The sequence below is a fragment of the Komagataella phaffii genome, chromosome 3 (assembly GCF_000027005.1).
Source record: "Komagataella phaffii GS115 chromosome 3, complete sequence".
NCBI lineage: Eukaryota > Fungi > Ascomycota > Pichiomycetes > Pichiales > Pichiaceae > Komagataella > Komagataella phaffii.
Genome location: NC_012965.1, coordinates 80,014 through 94,538, shown reverse-complemented (window position 1 = coordinate 94,538; position 14,525 = coordinate 80,014). Strand labels below are relative to the sequence as shown.

Sequence of the window (14,525 nt, the reverse complement as noted above, 5' to 3'; positions counted from 1 at the left end):
TCATTCCTTACCTGGATAACAATCTATCTATCTCATCGCCATTCCTCTAGCGTAAATGGGCGCAGAACTATCACTGTTGGCTCCTACGGCTCAACCAATTGCTCTATCAGCCTATGTGGATTTCCTCAGCAACATTCAATACAATAAACCACTGGGGACCTCTCGTTTCCTAAAAACAGTGAAGGGCCTCAACGATCAAGGGAGCATTGTTGTCAAAGTCCTCGTTAAACCTAATAGCGGCTTGGATCTTAGTGAATGGGTAGAAAAGTTGGAATTCTTACGACTGAAGCTGCTTGATGTACCAAACGTGATACCATATAACTTGGTCATCGATAGCGTAAGGGCAGGATACCTCATTCGACCATTTCAGCAGAGAACTTTATATGAAAGAGTTAGCATTCAGCCATACTTGGAACCCATTGAAAAGAAATGGATAGCTTTCCAATTAATACATGCAGTAATGGAATGTCATGAAAGGGGGCAATATCACGGAGATATCAAAAGTGAGAATGTGTTACTTACTTCTTGGGACATGGTGTTTTTGACAGATTTTGCTCCGTTCAAACCCATTTATCTCCCTGGAAATAATCCGAGTCAATTCTCTTTTTACTTTGATACAAGTAGAAGGAACGTTTGCTATGTGGCTCCCGAGAGGTTTTTGGGTGAAGGGACTCCAACACAGTATCAAGAAGTTGACAAATTAACAAGTTCGATGGATATATTCAGCCTGGGGTGTACTGTTGCCGAACTTTTTCTGGAAGGTTCGGTCCTGTTTACATTGCCTCAGTTGTTCAAGTACAAAAAAGGTGAATATACTCCAAGCTTGAGTGGGATTGTCGATAATGACTTACGCAACATGATTCAAGAAATGATAGATTTGGATCCAAGAAAGAGAATTAGTGCACACGATTGTTTGAGAAAACATAGGGGAAAAGTCTTCCCTGAGTACTTCTATTCCTTCCTATATGATTACATGCTAGAATTGAGTACTCCATCCGATCACTCTGTGGGAAACTGGCGATTTGACGAATGTGACCGTCGAATCGAACGCATCTACAACGATATGGGTATGATATGTGACAAACTGGATGTCAACCTTGACCTAAACATAGTACATTCTTTCACAGAAGAGCCCTCTCAGAATGTGATTCCAATGACGCTTCGGCTTCCAGGAGTTGAACCACATATCCCACAGTCTTCAAAAACTCCTTATGATTCTGCTTTAATCATACTAAATATCCTGCTTCATTCAATGAGAAACACAACACACTCTTCTTATAGAATCAAGTCATGTGATTTGATTTTGATGATATCTGAGATGTTGTCTGATGAACAGAAACTAGATCGTTGCTTACCGTATTTGGTTCACTTACTAAATGATCCTTCCATTGATGTACAAGCGGCCGCATTGAAGTACATGACACAATTACTGTTGTTGGTGGACTATTTGACACCGGTTAATGTGTTGATCTTCCCCGAGTACATTCTTCCCAAACTAGCTTCTTTTCTCTCCACTACTAAAGGCTCATACATGAGAATGATTTTTGCTACAATTTTACCCCATTTAGCAAAGACTGCCCTCAAGTTTTATGAAATGGCCATCCTATTGGGGAGTCATGTTGAAAAGTTTGAGCTCTTAAAGAATTTTGAGAACCTCACAATCCAGTTGCTGATCGATCCCGATTCATCAGCCAAGATCTCTTTGCTTAAGAATATATTGCCTTTGGCCTCTGTTTTTGGTAAAGATAAAACAAACGACATCATACTTAGCCATATGATTACCTACCTCAACGACCCTGATGAAAACCTGAGGGTGGCTTTCATAGAGAGTATCCTAGGGCTTTCAATATTTGTTGGAATAACTAGTCTGGAAAACTACATTCTTCCACTACTTGTTCAGACCCTAACCGATAACAGTGAAATTGTGGTTGTTAATGTTCTCCGTTCATTTGCAGAGCTGAATAACTTGGGACTAATCAAAAAAAGATATAAGTTTGACCTAATAAAAGTCTCTTCAAAACTTTTATTACATCCAAATTCTTGGATTCGCTTAGGTACTTTGAGATTGCTGATTAGTGTAGTCAAGGATTTGTCCTTGACTGATTTCTACTGCCTGCTTTATCCCCTTGTTCGTCCGTTTTTTGAGTATGAGGTCACCAACTTTGACTGGGCCACGTTGTATCCCTGCATCATTAAACCTATTCCAAGGTCAATATACACTCTCTCCATTACTTGGGCTCTAAAAGCTGAAAAGACTCTCTTTTGGCAGCAAGTGAAGTTGGCCAAACCTGACCCTTTTGGGAGTCGGAATAGCACATTCTTACTAAACAGAAACTCAAAGATTGGGGAATCGGGAGTAGTCTCTAACAATCAGATACCAACTTCTCCAGAAGATATCGGCTGGTTGGGGAAGCTGAAGGCATCGGGGTTTGATGAAAAGGATTTATGGAAGATTGCCACCCTACGAGATTACATTTTCCGTGTGGCAAGATCAAGATCCAATATCCCGACTCAGGAAAACAACGAAGTCACCATGCAGCAGATGGGAATTTATCCACGTATTGTATTTTTTGAAAAGGGATCCATGTATGAAACTGAAGGGTTTGTAACTGGATCCTCAATGATGGCAAACTATCGAATTCTAGTTAATTCAGAGTATTCTCCAGAAAGCTTGACGAAACGAAAGACGGTAGGTGGAGTTAACACTAATCATACTTATAGCGGTGCAAATCCTTACATTCTAAAATTTTTGGAATGTATTAAGTTCAGGCACGTTCTGGATGATTCCGAAGAATTTGGGCCCAGTATACCGTCGGCAACTGTAGAGGAAGGCCATTGGAAGTTTGAAGGAGTGCTTGTTAGCCATCTCACAGAACATACGGGAAGCATTACTTCGTTGGCGCTTTCACCGGATCAACAGTATTTTCTTACAGGTGATAGCAAAGGTATAATTAGATTATGGGATGTTCTTCAGTTAGAAAGAAATGGGTATGCAACTTCCCACGTCACTGTCTCCATGAGTTCCTCGGTGAAGGATATAAAGTTCATAGAAAACCGAAATAGTTTCTGTGCTGTCACTGCAGATGGAGAAATCAAAATTTTCAGGGTTGAAATTAATAGCACATCGAGCTCAGTGAGATCAAATGGTAGCCCTCATAGACATGAATCGATAAGTTTATTGCGAGAACATAGCCTCGAGGGGGAGCATATAAGTGACATGAAATTTATTGGTCCAAACTTAGCAGTTACTACTTTGTCTTGCAAACTCATACTCTTTGATTTGAGAGATATGCAAATTGCTGAAGAGATTCAAAATCCAGTCTCACACGGATTCATTACATCTTTTGACTTAGACTCCTCGCAGAGTTGGCTACTGATTGGTACATCCAAAGGTATTTTGGACTTCTATGATCTGAGATTTGAACTTTTGGTCAAATCATGGAAGCTTAAATCAACCAGCTATCCCATAAAGCACATCACTGTTCCTCCGGCTGGGTTTACTTGTAATAGAAAATCAGAGCGATTTGCTTTGATAAACGGAGGAACTAATGATTCAGTTACTATTGTTTTTGATGTTTCCAAAGGACAATGTTCAGAACTCTATTTTACTGAAACTGTGAATTTAAACACTGCCATTGACAACTATGAGGTATTGGAAGTTGATAATGGTGAGGAACGAACCCGAACTTCTGTGCTGGCTACAGAAGTTGAGGACCGCTCAATAACCAGTTTGACAATGCTAGGCTCAAACCAATTTTTGACGGCAACTTTTGATAAAAGAGTCATTCTCTGGGACACTGGTAACAAAGCGAATTCTTCCGCTCTCATTTCCAAGTTAGATGATTTCACTTCCAGTTTTTCATCTGTACAGGTCAGACCTCATCTTATGGCTATAAACGAAAAAATAGTGGAAAAAGATCCCCAAAATATTGGAGGGCCAAAACGTAATATGGCCAGTGCTAATTCCTCTACCTTTGATCTACACTCAGACATCATCACTGGAATCGCTGTCATTCAAAAGCCTCTCAAGATGCTCATACTGGTAGACAGGGCTGGAGTAATAAATATTTATAAGTAGTGTCAGTAATGCATGTTTGAGCTTATTGTTTTACTGTGCACCTTACAACAAACGCATGTTGTATTTGTACATATATGCCATAACATCCAGACACAAAACCCAACAACTTTAATACATTCATGTTCATCTTGACCTCTTCTCTGTTCATATGATATCTTCTCAAAAGCCGATTGGTAACAAGAAAGCCGATATTGAGGTCGCTGTTAAGAAAGAATATTCAGTTTACTCTAAAGCAAACTTTTACCTCAACTCAAGGTATCAAGTCCAGCAAGTTTTGGGTAAAGGTTCTTATGGCGTTGTATGTTCAGTGCTAGATTTGAAGTCCGAGAACCCGGTTCCATTAGCAGTCAAGAAAGTCAGCAATATCTTCACTAGAGAAGTTCTGCTTCGCAGAGCCATCCGAGAGTTAAAATTGATGAAGTTTTTTAGAGGTCACCGAAATATAATCAATCTGGTAAATCTTGACATTGTATACATCAAGCCCTATGACGGCCTGTACTGCTTCCAAGAGTTGGTGGATTATGATCTGGCTCGTGTAATTCATTCTAATGTGCAGTTCAGCGAGTTTCACATTCAAAGTTTTCTCTATCAGATTCTCTGCGGAGTCAAGTACATCCACTCCGCTGATGTAATTCATAGAGACTTAAAACCTGGAAACATCCTGGTAACTGTATTAGGGAACTTGAAAATATGCGATTTCGGTCTTGCGAGAGGTATAAATCATCAATTCATGCAAGGATCATCGAGGCCCAGGGATAACGCTATCACCAACTATGTGGCTACTAGGTGGTACCGTGCGCCGGAATTAATATTCTCCAGAAAAGAGTACGGGAAAGCTGTAGATATGTGGGCTGTAGGGTGTATTTTTGGCGAATTGTATGGTAGAAAACCTCTTTTCATTGGAGACTCGCAGATGAGCCAAATTGCGGAGATTGTCAAGGTTTTAGGAAGTCCTTCCAAAGAGGTGATCATGGCATACGGATCACATCTGGCATGGGATTATTTTCAACCTCCCAAGCCACAATACAGGCCACTGAAGTGGGCTCATGTTTATCCATACGCAAGTGGTTCAGCACTAGATCTTCTCTCCTCACTCGTTTGCTGGGAAGCTAAGCGTAGACTTGATGTGGAAGCAGCACTATCTCACGAGTTCTTAAGTGCCGTCAGAAATAAAAGTCAAGAACCAAAGTGTAAATCTATTTTTGACTTTCGATGGGAAAAGGAGAACACAAGTCTAGAAGATCTGAAGATCTTGCTGCACGAAGAAGTCACTCAATTCAAGAATGAAAGGGAAAATAACTCCCAACCTAATTAGATTCTATTTAATTTCTTTAAAAACCGTCTGAAATATCGGTCTGATGGTCTAGAGGTATGATTCTTTCTTAGGGAGGAAGAGGTCCCGGGTTCGATTCCCGGTCAGACCCATAACTTTTTTATCTCGTTATCTTGCACCGTTCTCACCCCCTACCAAGACGGGGGTGAACGACTGGTAATAAATCTCGCACGACACTATTGTTGTTGTATCTATGTTGTCCGTTTAGGGAAATTTCTGCCTATGTCCAGTTGGAGGGGCGGGGTGGAAGAAATGTCAACTTCGTTTTTTCCAATACCTGATACTTGATTCTCTATTCTTTCTGGCCTTCAAAATAATATTATGTCAGACCCCAAACCATTGCCCTTTGTGTACCAATTTCTATCTGGGGCCATTGCTGGAGTCAGTGAGATTCTAGTGATGTACCCTTTAGATGTGGTGAAGACTCGTATTCAATTGCAAGTGGGAAGTGGAGCAAACGCTGAGTACACTGGAATTGTTGACTGCGTCACCAAGATCGTCAAGAATGAAGGATTCTCACGTCTTTATAGAGGTATCTCTGCTCCAATTCTTATGGAGGCACCTAAGAGAGCCACAAAGTTCGCAGCCAATGACGAATGGGGAAAGTTTTACAGAAATGCCTTTGGCGTTCAAAGCATGACCCAGTCGTTAGCTGTACTGACTGGTGCCACCGCTGGTGCCACTGAATCGTTTGTTGTTGTGCCTTTTGAGCTTGTGAAAATTAGATTGCAAGACAAATCGTCTAAATATTCCGGAATGGGAGATGTGGTTAAACAGATCGTCAAGAAGGAAGGAGTATTGTCCTTGTACAATGGTCTCGAGGCTACTTTGTGGCGTCATATCTGGTGGAATGCCGGATACTTTGGTGTGATTTTCCAAGTTAGAAGTCTGTTGCCTAAGACTGAGAGCAGCACCCAAAAGACTGCCAACGATCTGTTGTCTGGTGCCATTGGTGGTACTGTCGGTACCATACTGAATACTCCATTTGACGTGGTCAAGTCTCGTATCCAAAACACTGTCAAGGTTCCTGGTGTGGTTCCGAAGTATAACTGGACTTTACCATCGTTGCTGCTGGTTACCAAAGAGGAAGGTTTCTCAGCTCTTTATAAAGGATTCCTACCTAAAGTGTTACGTCTAGGACCAGGAGGAGGTATCTTACTGGTGGTATTTACCACTTGTATGGACTTTTTCCGAACCTTACAGTAGAGAAATAGTTAGACTTGATTATCTATATTTATTGCAGTGTTTATACAAGTTTTTCTTTCGTCTAGTTTTTCAAAATGTCGACCACAGCCTTGGAAATAGCATCTCCTACTTCAGTGGTAGAGTTGGAGCCTCCTAAATCTCCAGTCATGATCCCAGAGTCCAAAACTTGACCGACGGCTTTCTCTAAAGCATCAGCTTCTTCTGTAAGATTCAGGGATAGACGAAGCATCATAGCTGCAGACAAGATTGTAGCTACAGGGTTGACCTTACCTTTGTCCAAATCTGGAGCTGAGCCATGGCAAGGCTCGTACAGTCCAAAGGCTTCGTTAGAATCTGGCAGAGAAGCTAGAGAAGCCGATGGCAACAGTCCTAAAGAGCCTGGAATCATGGATGCTTCATCGGAAATGATATCTCCGAACATGTTATTAGTCAAAACAATACCATTCAGCTTGGAAGGAGATTTCACTAAAATCATGGCCGCAGAGTCGATCAATTGATGGTTCAAAGTCAATTGGGGAAACTCCTTCTCCAAAGTTTCAGTAACGGTTTTTCTCCACAAACGGGAGGAAGCCAAGACATTTGCCTTGTCCAAAGACCATATTGGCAAAGGAGGATCGCTTTGCAGAGCCAGAAATGCACCCATACGGGTAATACGTTGCACTTCAGGGACAGAGTATTTCTCAGTATCCCAGGCAACTCCTGAGCCATCATCTTCAGTTCTTTCTCCAAAGTAGATACCGCCTACAAGCTCACGAACAACAGTGAAGTTGGTTCCACGAACGATATCCTCTTTCAATGGGGAGAGCTTTAGAAGAGAGTCACTGGCAAAGTTACAAGGACGCAAGTTAGCATACAAGTTGAGTTCTTTTCTAATTTTCAGTAGACCTTGTTCTGGTCTGACATCACCTGTACCCCATTTAGGCCCACCAACAGCCCCCAAAAGGACAGCATTAGCGCCTCTAGCAGCTTCCAAGGTTTCATCTGGTAGTGGAGAACCGGTGGCATCAATAGCAGCTCCTCCGATTAGTTGAGTTTGGAACTCAAAATCAGCATTTGGAGAAACGCTGCTAATGGCTTTCAGGACTTTGACGGCCTCGTCAATAATTTCAGCACCAACGTGGTCACCTGGAAGAAGAACGATCTTCTTGGGAATCACAGACTTGGGTTTCTTGGTAATTGGTTCGGACATCAGGGGAGATATTATGTTGGTGAAAAGTCCCTGAGTATACGGAATGATTCATCACATCGTCGCGACATTGTGGAGCGGATGTTAGATGGAAAGTATACACTAAAGCAAATCATCTTTCAGTTGAATTATTGGGCAAGAGTGGCTATTGGAAGGCAATATGGCCCAAAGAGCTATACACTTGGCAGAGGTAAACTACAATCAAAAATACAAATAAAAAATGCTTTAACATCTAGTTCTGCTCCTCAATATACTTATCAATGTCGACATACTCGAGTTCAGCCCTTCCGGAATTGGAGACCTTGGACTTGGACTCTTCAGCAACTAACTTTCTAAGCTTGCTCTCAGGACCCCATCCGCTCTCAGGGGGACTCAGTTGAAATGGGTTCAAAAACTTGTTAACGACTTTGAAATTCTCCTCTAAAGAAAATATCTCATGAATAATATCCTCCATACAAACAATACCATAGTCTCCCAGCTTATCCTCAATAACATTGTTATCGTTTAACTCAACGGATCGTGGACCATTTTCTCCTTCAATTGTAATCTTAGCTCTTTTCTGCACCAGCGATCGCACTGTGTATAAAGATGGTTCACCGATAACTACATGAGCACGGATAACCTTCAATAGTGGAATAACAGAGGATGTCTCCCGAACAAACACTCCAGTGTTCATTTCCGTTAATCTTAAAAGTTTTAGAATTAGGTCCACTTGTTGTGGTAGATGTGCTCTTTTTGGACCTTGAACTCGCACTACAAACACCAGTTTGCCTTGATCTTGCTCTTGCTGTGTCTTGTCAGAAGAAATGGCCTTCTGTTTCAATTCTTTCTCCACTTTCAGCACTCTGTCAATTCTGTGCTGTTCTCTTTCGGAGGCCAAATGCCTAAGTGCTAAATATTCTGGGGGAACAAAGGTATTCTGTTTCTTTCTTTTCTGAATTTGTCTTTCTTCTTCTGCTTGGCGAAGAGATTCAGCCTTTTCCATACGAGCTACCTCGTCATTTTTTCTCTTTTTCAAGAGCACTTCTGTCTCTGTTTGCGTTGAAGACATCGATTGATTAGGAGGGATAATTTTTTCTTTTTCTCTAAGAAAATTTAAAAAGAAAATTTCATCAGGCGCGATGAGTTGGAGCATCCTTGGAGGCCACTCAGCAGCTTATCTAAGGTGCTCCAGGGGGACAAAGAATCCCTTGGAGCTTGGATGGCAATCATCTTGATCTAGCTGAATAATACAAATCAAAAATTCCTTCAACTACTTGCTACTTGCACCCTNTTAACATATATACATCACTCCTAATAATAGTATTAATTCTGAAGAGTTACCATTGTGTTTCGCTCTAGTGTCCAGACCATTCAATGCTGTTCAGATCAATACCTTCTTGAACCATTTCCCACAGTGGAGACAACTCTCGCAAAAACTGCACTCTTTGGTTGATAGCATCAATAACATAGTCTATCTCCTGTTCTGTGGTAAATCTTCCGATTCCAAATCGGATAGACGAATGTGCTAGGGCATCATCAGCACCAAGGGCATGTAACACATATGAAGGCTCCAGAGAGGCTGAGGTACAAGCTGATCCGGAGGACAAAGCAATGTCCTTCAAAGCCATTAATAAAGACTCACCTTCAACATAGGCAAAAGAAATGTTCAGACATCCTGGATAGCGTGATGTTTTGGAGCCATTCAGCTGTGTGTGCTCCATAGACAGAATACCATTCATCAACTTCTGAGAAAGACGAGAAATGTATTTGGTGTCATACTCATATTCCTGCACAGCTAGTCGGGCCGCTTCCCCAAACCCTGCTACTAATGGAGTGGCAAGAGTACCAGATCTGAGACCTCTTTCCTGTCCACCACCGCTGATAATAGGATCCAATCGTACCCTTGGTCTTCTCCTTACGTAGCAAGCACCCATACCTTTTGGACCGTATATCTTATGCGAGGAAATAGACATCAAGTCGATATTAAGTTTGTTGACATCTAAAGGTATTTTACCGAATGCCTGAGCGGCATCGGTGTGGAAAAAGACTTTGTGGTTTCGACAAATGCGACCAATTTCCTCCAATGGTTGAATAACACCAATTTCATTGTTCACGGCCATGACACTTACTAAGCAAGTATCCTTGCGAATGGACTTCTCCAGTTGTTCAAGGTTAACCAGACCGTCCTCATTGACCGGAAGATAGGTAATATCAAAGCCGTCATCTTGTAACCTACGAGCAGATTCAAGTAAACACTTATGCTCAGTTTGGGTTGTGATAATGTGCTTCTTGGTTTTCTTGTAAAATCTTGCAACTCCCTTTACCGACATGTTATTAGATTCTGTGGCACCACTGGTAAACACAATCTCCTTTGGATCAGCACCTATAACATCAGCAATGTACTTTCTTGCTTTCTCTATCTCTTTCTCTGTTTCCCAACCATAGCTGTGTGTACTGGAATGAGGATTCCCATACAATCCTGTATAGAACTCTAACATTTTGTCCAAAACACGAGGATCAGTTGGCGTAGTGGCTTGCATATCTAAGTAGATGGGCCTTGTTCCATACAATGAGTCATCTCTTTTGCTGTTGCCCAACGAAACAGCAGATCCCTTAGGTGGCACTGCATCATTAAGGGATGCATTACTAACCGAAGTAGGCATTGGCGTCCTGGCAGATGATGCGCCGGAAATATTCCTAACGACTTTTCCAAAAGCCGATGCTTTATTGCAAGACCTTCGTACTCCGAACATTGTTATAACGATCTACTTCTGAAATCCGCTAGTGAGGAGAAAAGAGAATTTGTACGAATTCATGACATGTATTCTATCATTGAGTGGCGGACGACCATTTATCTTCCCAAGCCGGTGTTAGGATGGTCTTATAACTTGCTTTAACACTGTTTTAGGTTGAATCAGGATGTGCTTGGATGTTGTGGGAAACTTTCCCACGTATTTCATATGTCTTTATCTTTGAGGTTTATAGTTACGTACTATGAACTGTAGGCGTCCCTGGTTGAATCTTAGTTCGAATCGGGAAATTTTCAGGGAATCATCGTGTTCGCTAACTTTGATAAAGTCTCAAGCTACGTACTTTTCCCCTTCTCTAGTCAAAGTCAACTTTTTAGGTCCAAAATAGTTGCTGGAGCCGATATGAATGAATTTCTAGTATCACTAATAGTAAGTCTATTTTGATTGCGAATTGCAACGTCCACTAACGAGTCTAGAGTGGTGGTTGTGCTGGAACAGCTACAGACTTAGCTTTCTTCCCAATAGACACATTGAAAACACGATTGCAGGCGAAGGGCGGTTTTTTTCAGAATGGGGGCTGGAAGGGCGTATACAGAGGATTGGGATCAGCTTTAATAGCCTCAGCCCCATCTGCATCATTGTTCTTTGTAACATACGATGGGTGCAAGAAGTTTTTCAAGGCTGAACTGATGCCGCTACTGAAAAATGAGAACTTGACCCTTAATGTCTCTCATATGGCGGCTGCATCCCTTGGTGAGATTGCTGCTTGTCTTGTTAGAGTACCGGCCGAGGTTATCAAACAAAGAACTCAAACAAGCAAGTTTTCAAGTTCTTTAGAATCATTAAAGTACATTCTGAGAAATGAGAATGGAGAAGGGGTGATTAGAGGGTTGTATAGAGGTTGGACCTCGACTATCGTGAGAGAGATTCCCTTCACAACAATCCAGTATCCATTATATGAATATATGAAGCTGAGATGGGCCGCACATCAACAGATAGAGAAGGTTAGTCCTTTGCAAGGAGCTTTATGCGGGTCTGTGGCCGGTGGGTTTGCAGCAGCTGTGACTACTCCATTGGATGTCTTGAAGACTCGGATAATGCTAAGTTCTCATAAAATATCTCTAGGTCAGGTAGCTTCTCAACTGTACAAAGAGGAAGGATTTGCTGTGTTTTGGTCTGGGGTCGGACCTAGAACAATGTGGATTAGTGCTGGAGGAGCAATTTTCCTAGGGGTATATGAGACAGTCAGCTCGTTTCTCACAGCTGAAGAGAAAACCAAGCTCGGATAATGGAGTTTTTTAGTTTGCATGATGTAGCATAGTATAGAAATAGAATAGATCCGAACATTGACTGCCCTGTCAATGTTACACCATTAGTTCATATTTTGTTCGCCATATTTAGTCGTCCTCTGAAAATCCGAAGGAAAATCCGTTTTGTGACACCAATTGATTCCAGGTTTTGGATTCTCTGACTTTTGCCGGTCGGTTTTTCTTTTCTATTGTTGTTAAGACATCGACTACATTATTCAAATCAATGCTGTTGAATTGCTCGCTTTGTTCCAACAATTCCAAGAACATATCATATATAGGCATCGGAACGAATGCTATTTCTCCACAATCTTCGTTATCATCTTTCGCTTCCCGGATATAGTCTTGAAATCTTTGGTATCTTTCTGTGTTCTGGTTCATTCTCTTGCAAATATTGATTAATGATTTCTTGACATCCAAGGAATGAAAACCTGAGATTTGATTGTTTTTATTCTTGACGAAGTCTAGTACATGGGGCAACTTAGGTTCGGGAATAAAGTTTCCCGTCATCGCTATTGAATTGTCCAAGTTAATAACACTATGCCACCATCCTGCTGGGACGTGCATACATTCTCCTGGATAAGTTATACCTACCAAACATTGATCAGATTTCGTCAAATTCAGCGCATCCTGCATGAATCCAGATAGGGTCCACTCTGCAATTCCTACAGGAGCTGTCACCTCACTTTCTGTTTTATCAGTCCCAATACCGGGTGGCTTTATGTCCGGAGGTAACATTATCCAAAGCTTTCTTCCCGATATAGCTGTGTTCCAAGCAGAGGTGAAATTAGGGTCCTTGTGAAACGTTGAACCGCTATTCTTGGGCCCCATTATCAACCAAGTGTGATCTGGCCGGCATAAGATATCATTCTCATCAAACACTGTGAACAAATCTTTCTTGAAGCAATCTGGTACCGTAAGTTCATTGACCAGCTCTTTCATGGCATCACTGTTGCAGTCAAAAAGATACAAAGGAGATTCGTCACAATTATCTAGGGAATACTCGCAGTAAAACGACAGTGGCCACCTAACGCTTTCTTGGCGAAACTGTACGTTTGAAAAACGCTCCAAAAGTGATTCCATGGACCAACTAGGCCACCTAGAACGATTAAGATTAGTGATGATGAATGGTAGATCAGTGAAGTTGGTTTCAAAGTTTTCCAAAGTCATCTTTTCTTCTGGAATTCGTACCACATGGCCTTTCAGAGAGTTGTGCTTGGCGTAAGCTTCCGGATGATCGTGGTAAACTCGTTCATCTTCAATAATTTCCCTACAGATCTCAGAATAATCAATTTGAGAGCATTGATAAGGACGATAGAGAAGATCGGAACATATCTGATTCTCCTTTACTTGGATGAGAGCTTCTTGGTCTCTTTCTATCCCCAAAAGTGTTCGCCTCCAAGAACCCTTCCACTCTTTAATTCCGAGTGGATAATGTGATTCAACTGATTTGGCAGCCTTGTGCATATACAACTGTCTCCATAGTTCTTCATTCCATGTATAGGCATACATCATCCTGGAGGTGTGTCCAAGTTTCATCAAATCCAAAGGGGAATCTATGAAATGAAGAATTCTCGTCATGAGTTGTTCGTTTGAGGCCATTAAGGTCCAGAAACCCCTTCTTTGAGACTTGTCTGGATAGTTTGAGTCATGTGATGCCAATAGACGATTTCCAGAGGGTTTCACGCCCAGAGGATGACGGGGAACCACAGACGACGTATGCACTCTTTTAGGAAGCCATTTGACATGTGCAGCTTTTGAATGGTCAGGTAGAGCAGTTTTACGCTTCTTTGGCTCTGGTTCTGACTGTGTCATTGAGTGAAAAGACGATATCAGGACAAAAATATTTCTACGACAGATGAGATGGATTTTCGTTCGCGAACAATAAGCTGTGAAAGTAAAAGCAATGTGTAGTTGCACTCCTGCCAACTAGTATGTAAGTTGCGACATCAAAAGGATCGTTGTGGGTGATTATCGATTATCATGCCTTATCAAGCAGTTTAGATCTAAGAATCTATCAGCCTATATACTTCAGAAAGGTTTTCTCATACTTCTAGGTTGTGGGAAGAGATACTTTATGAAACATGCTGAGGTGATTATTGGCTAAATGGTACTCAACTGCAACAACTAATAATAGCGTTTACCTTAGGGGCTTGTCATCCTAGCTGAGTTCTTTATCGCACATCGTTTGAGAGCAAAACACAACAACAAGGAGGTGCAAGCGCTGCCGATATAAGTTCTGACAAGGCCTACGTGCGAGTTTTCCTAGAGCCAACACGATGACTCCGTTCTTTTGTCTTTTGAAAACCGAACAACTCAGTGAGATTCTAGATATTGTAGTTTCCTCTTTAAAGAGGCTAATCAACATTGCCAGGAGGCTGTTATTCTATAAGTTGAGCGAACTCAAGAGTATAGTTGTTTGTTGTGGACGTGCTGCGATTCATCTGAAGAAGTGCTAACTGCTCACATTTCTAACATAGCAAATCGTAGCCTTGATAGTTAATCTCACTCCAATACGATAATCCAGATCCAAATATCTTGTTCACTGCGTTTTCGTGCCTGATTCTGGCGCGTCACTTGCATGCGCATAGGAAATAGGGAGGGGGTGAGTAATAGATTGAACCAAGGCCTTAACGGTTTAACTGGTCATAGCAGTTGGTGCCTTCCAAAAACGATCAGTAGT

The 14,525-nt window shown here is 41.6% G+C and overlaps 8 protein-coding genes across 8 annotated transcripts; 4 read left to right on the top strand and 4 right to left on the bottom strand.

Moving 5' to 3' along the window:
- Nucleotides 1-55: 55 nt before the first annotated feature.
- Nucleotides 56-4,078, top strand: PAS_chr3_0042 (Myristoylated serine/threonine protein kinase involved in vacuolar protein sorting; the record flags this gene model as incomplete). The annotated part of the gene is made up of 1 exon (XM_002492203.1): nucleotides 56-4,078. The coding sequence occupies one exon, from the start codon at nucleotides 56-58 to the stop codon at nucleotides 4,076-4,078; it is 4,023 nt and encodes a 1,340-aa protein (XP_002492248.1).
- A 148-nt stretch (nucleotides 4,079-4,226) lies between these two features.
- PAS_chr3_0041 (Middle sporulation-specific mitogen-activated protein kinase (MAPK) required for production of the o) lies at nucleotides 4,227-5,393 on the top strand (the record flags this gene model as incomplete). Its single annotated transcript, XM_002492202.1, has 1 exon — nucleotides 4,227-5,393. One exon carries the CDS (start codon nucleotides 4,227-4,229, stop codon nucleotides 5,391-5,393), a length of 1,167 nt encoding a protein of 388 aa, XP_002492247.1.
- A 339-nt stretch (nucleotides 5,394-5,732) lies between these two features.
- PAS_chr3_0040 (Mitochondrial inner membrane transporter, exports 2-oxoadipate and 2-oxoglutarate from the mitochond) lies at nucleotides 5,733-6,617 on the top strand (the record flags this gene model as incomplete). The annotated part of the gene is made up of 1 exon (XM_002492201.1): nucleotides 5,733-6,617. The coding sequence occupies one exon, from the start codon at nucleotides 5,733-5,735 to the stop codon at nucleotides 6,615-6,617; it is 885 nt and encodes a 294-aa protein (XP_002492246.1).
- A 61-nt stretch (nucleotides 6,618-6,678) lies between these two features.
- PAS_chr3_0039 (Beta-isopropylmalate dehydrogenase (IMDH), catalyzes the third step in the leucine biosynthesis path) lies at nucleotides 6,679-7,806 on the bottom strand (the record flags this gene model as incomplete). Its single annotated transcript, XM_002492200.1, has 1 exon — nucleotides 6,679-7,806. The coding sequence occupies one exon, from the start codon at nucleotides 7,804-7,806 to the stop codon at nucleotides 6,679-6,681; it is 1,128 nt and encodes a 375-aa protein (XP_002492245.1).
- A 229-nt stretch (nucleotides 7,807-8,035) lies between these two features.
- Nucleotides 8,036-8,938, bottom strand: PAS_chr3_0038 (uncharacterized protein; the record flags this gene model as incomplete). Its single annotated transcript, XM_002492199.1, has 1 exon — nucleotides 8,036-8,938. One exon carries the CDS (start codon nucleotides 8,936-8,938, stop codon nucleotides 8,036-8,038), a length of 903 nt encoding a protein of 300 aa, XP_002492244.1.
- Nucleotides 8,939-9,140: 202 nt separating this feature from the next.
- On the bottom strand, nucleotides 9,141-10,538 carry PAS_chr3_0037 (Cysteine desulfurase involved in iron-sulfur cluster (Fe/S) biogenesis; the record flags this gene model as incomplete). The annotated part of the gene is made up of 1 exon (XM_002492198.1): nucleotides 9,141-10,538. One exon carries the CDS (start codon nucleotides 10,536-10,538, stop codon nucleotides 9,141-9,143), a length of 1,398 nt encoding a protein of 465 aa, XP_002492243.1.
- A 399-nt stretch (nucleotides 10,539-10,937) lies between these two features.
- Nucleotides 10,938-11,824, top strand: PAS_chr3_0036 (S-adenosylmethionine transporter of the mitochondrial inner membrane, member of the mitochondrial ca; the record flags this gene model as incomplete). The annotated part of the gene is made up of 2 exons (XM_002492197.1): nucleotides 10,938-10,964; nucleotides 11,012-11,824. 2 exons carry the CDS (start codon nucleotides 10,938-10,940, stop codon nucleotides 11,822-11,824), a joined length of 840 nt encoding a protein of 279 aa, XP_002492242.1.
- Nucleotides 11,825-11,932: 108 nt separating this feature from the next.
- Nucleotides 11,933-13,657, bottom strand: PAS_chr3_0035 (Hypothetical protein; the record flags this gene model as incomplete). Its single annotated transcript, XM_002492196.1, has 1 exon — nucleotides 11,933-13,657. One exon carries the CDS (start codon nucleotides 13,655-13,657, stop codon nucleotides 11,933-11,935), a length of 1,725 nt encoding a protein of 574 aa, XP_002492241.1.
- Nucleotides 13,658-14,525: the final 868 nt, after the last annotated feature.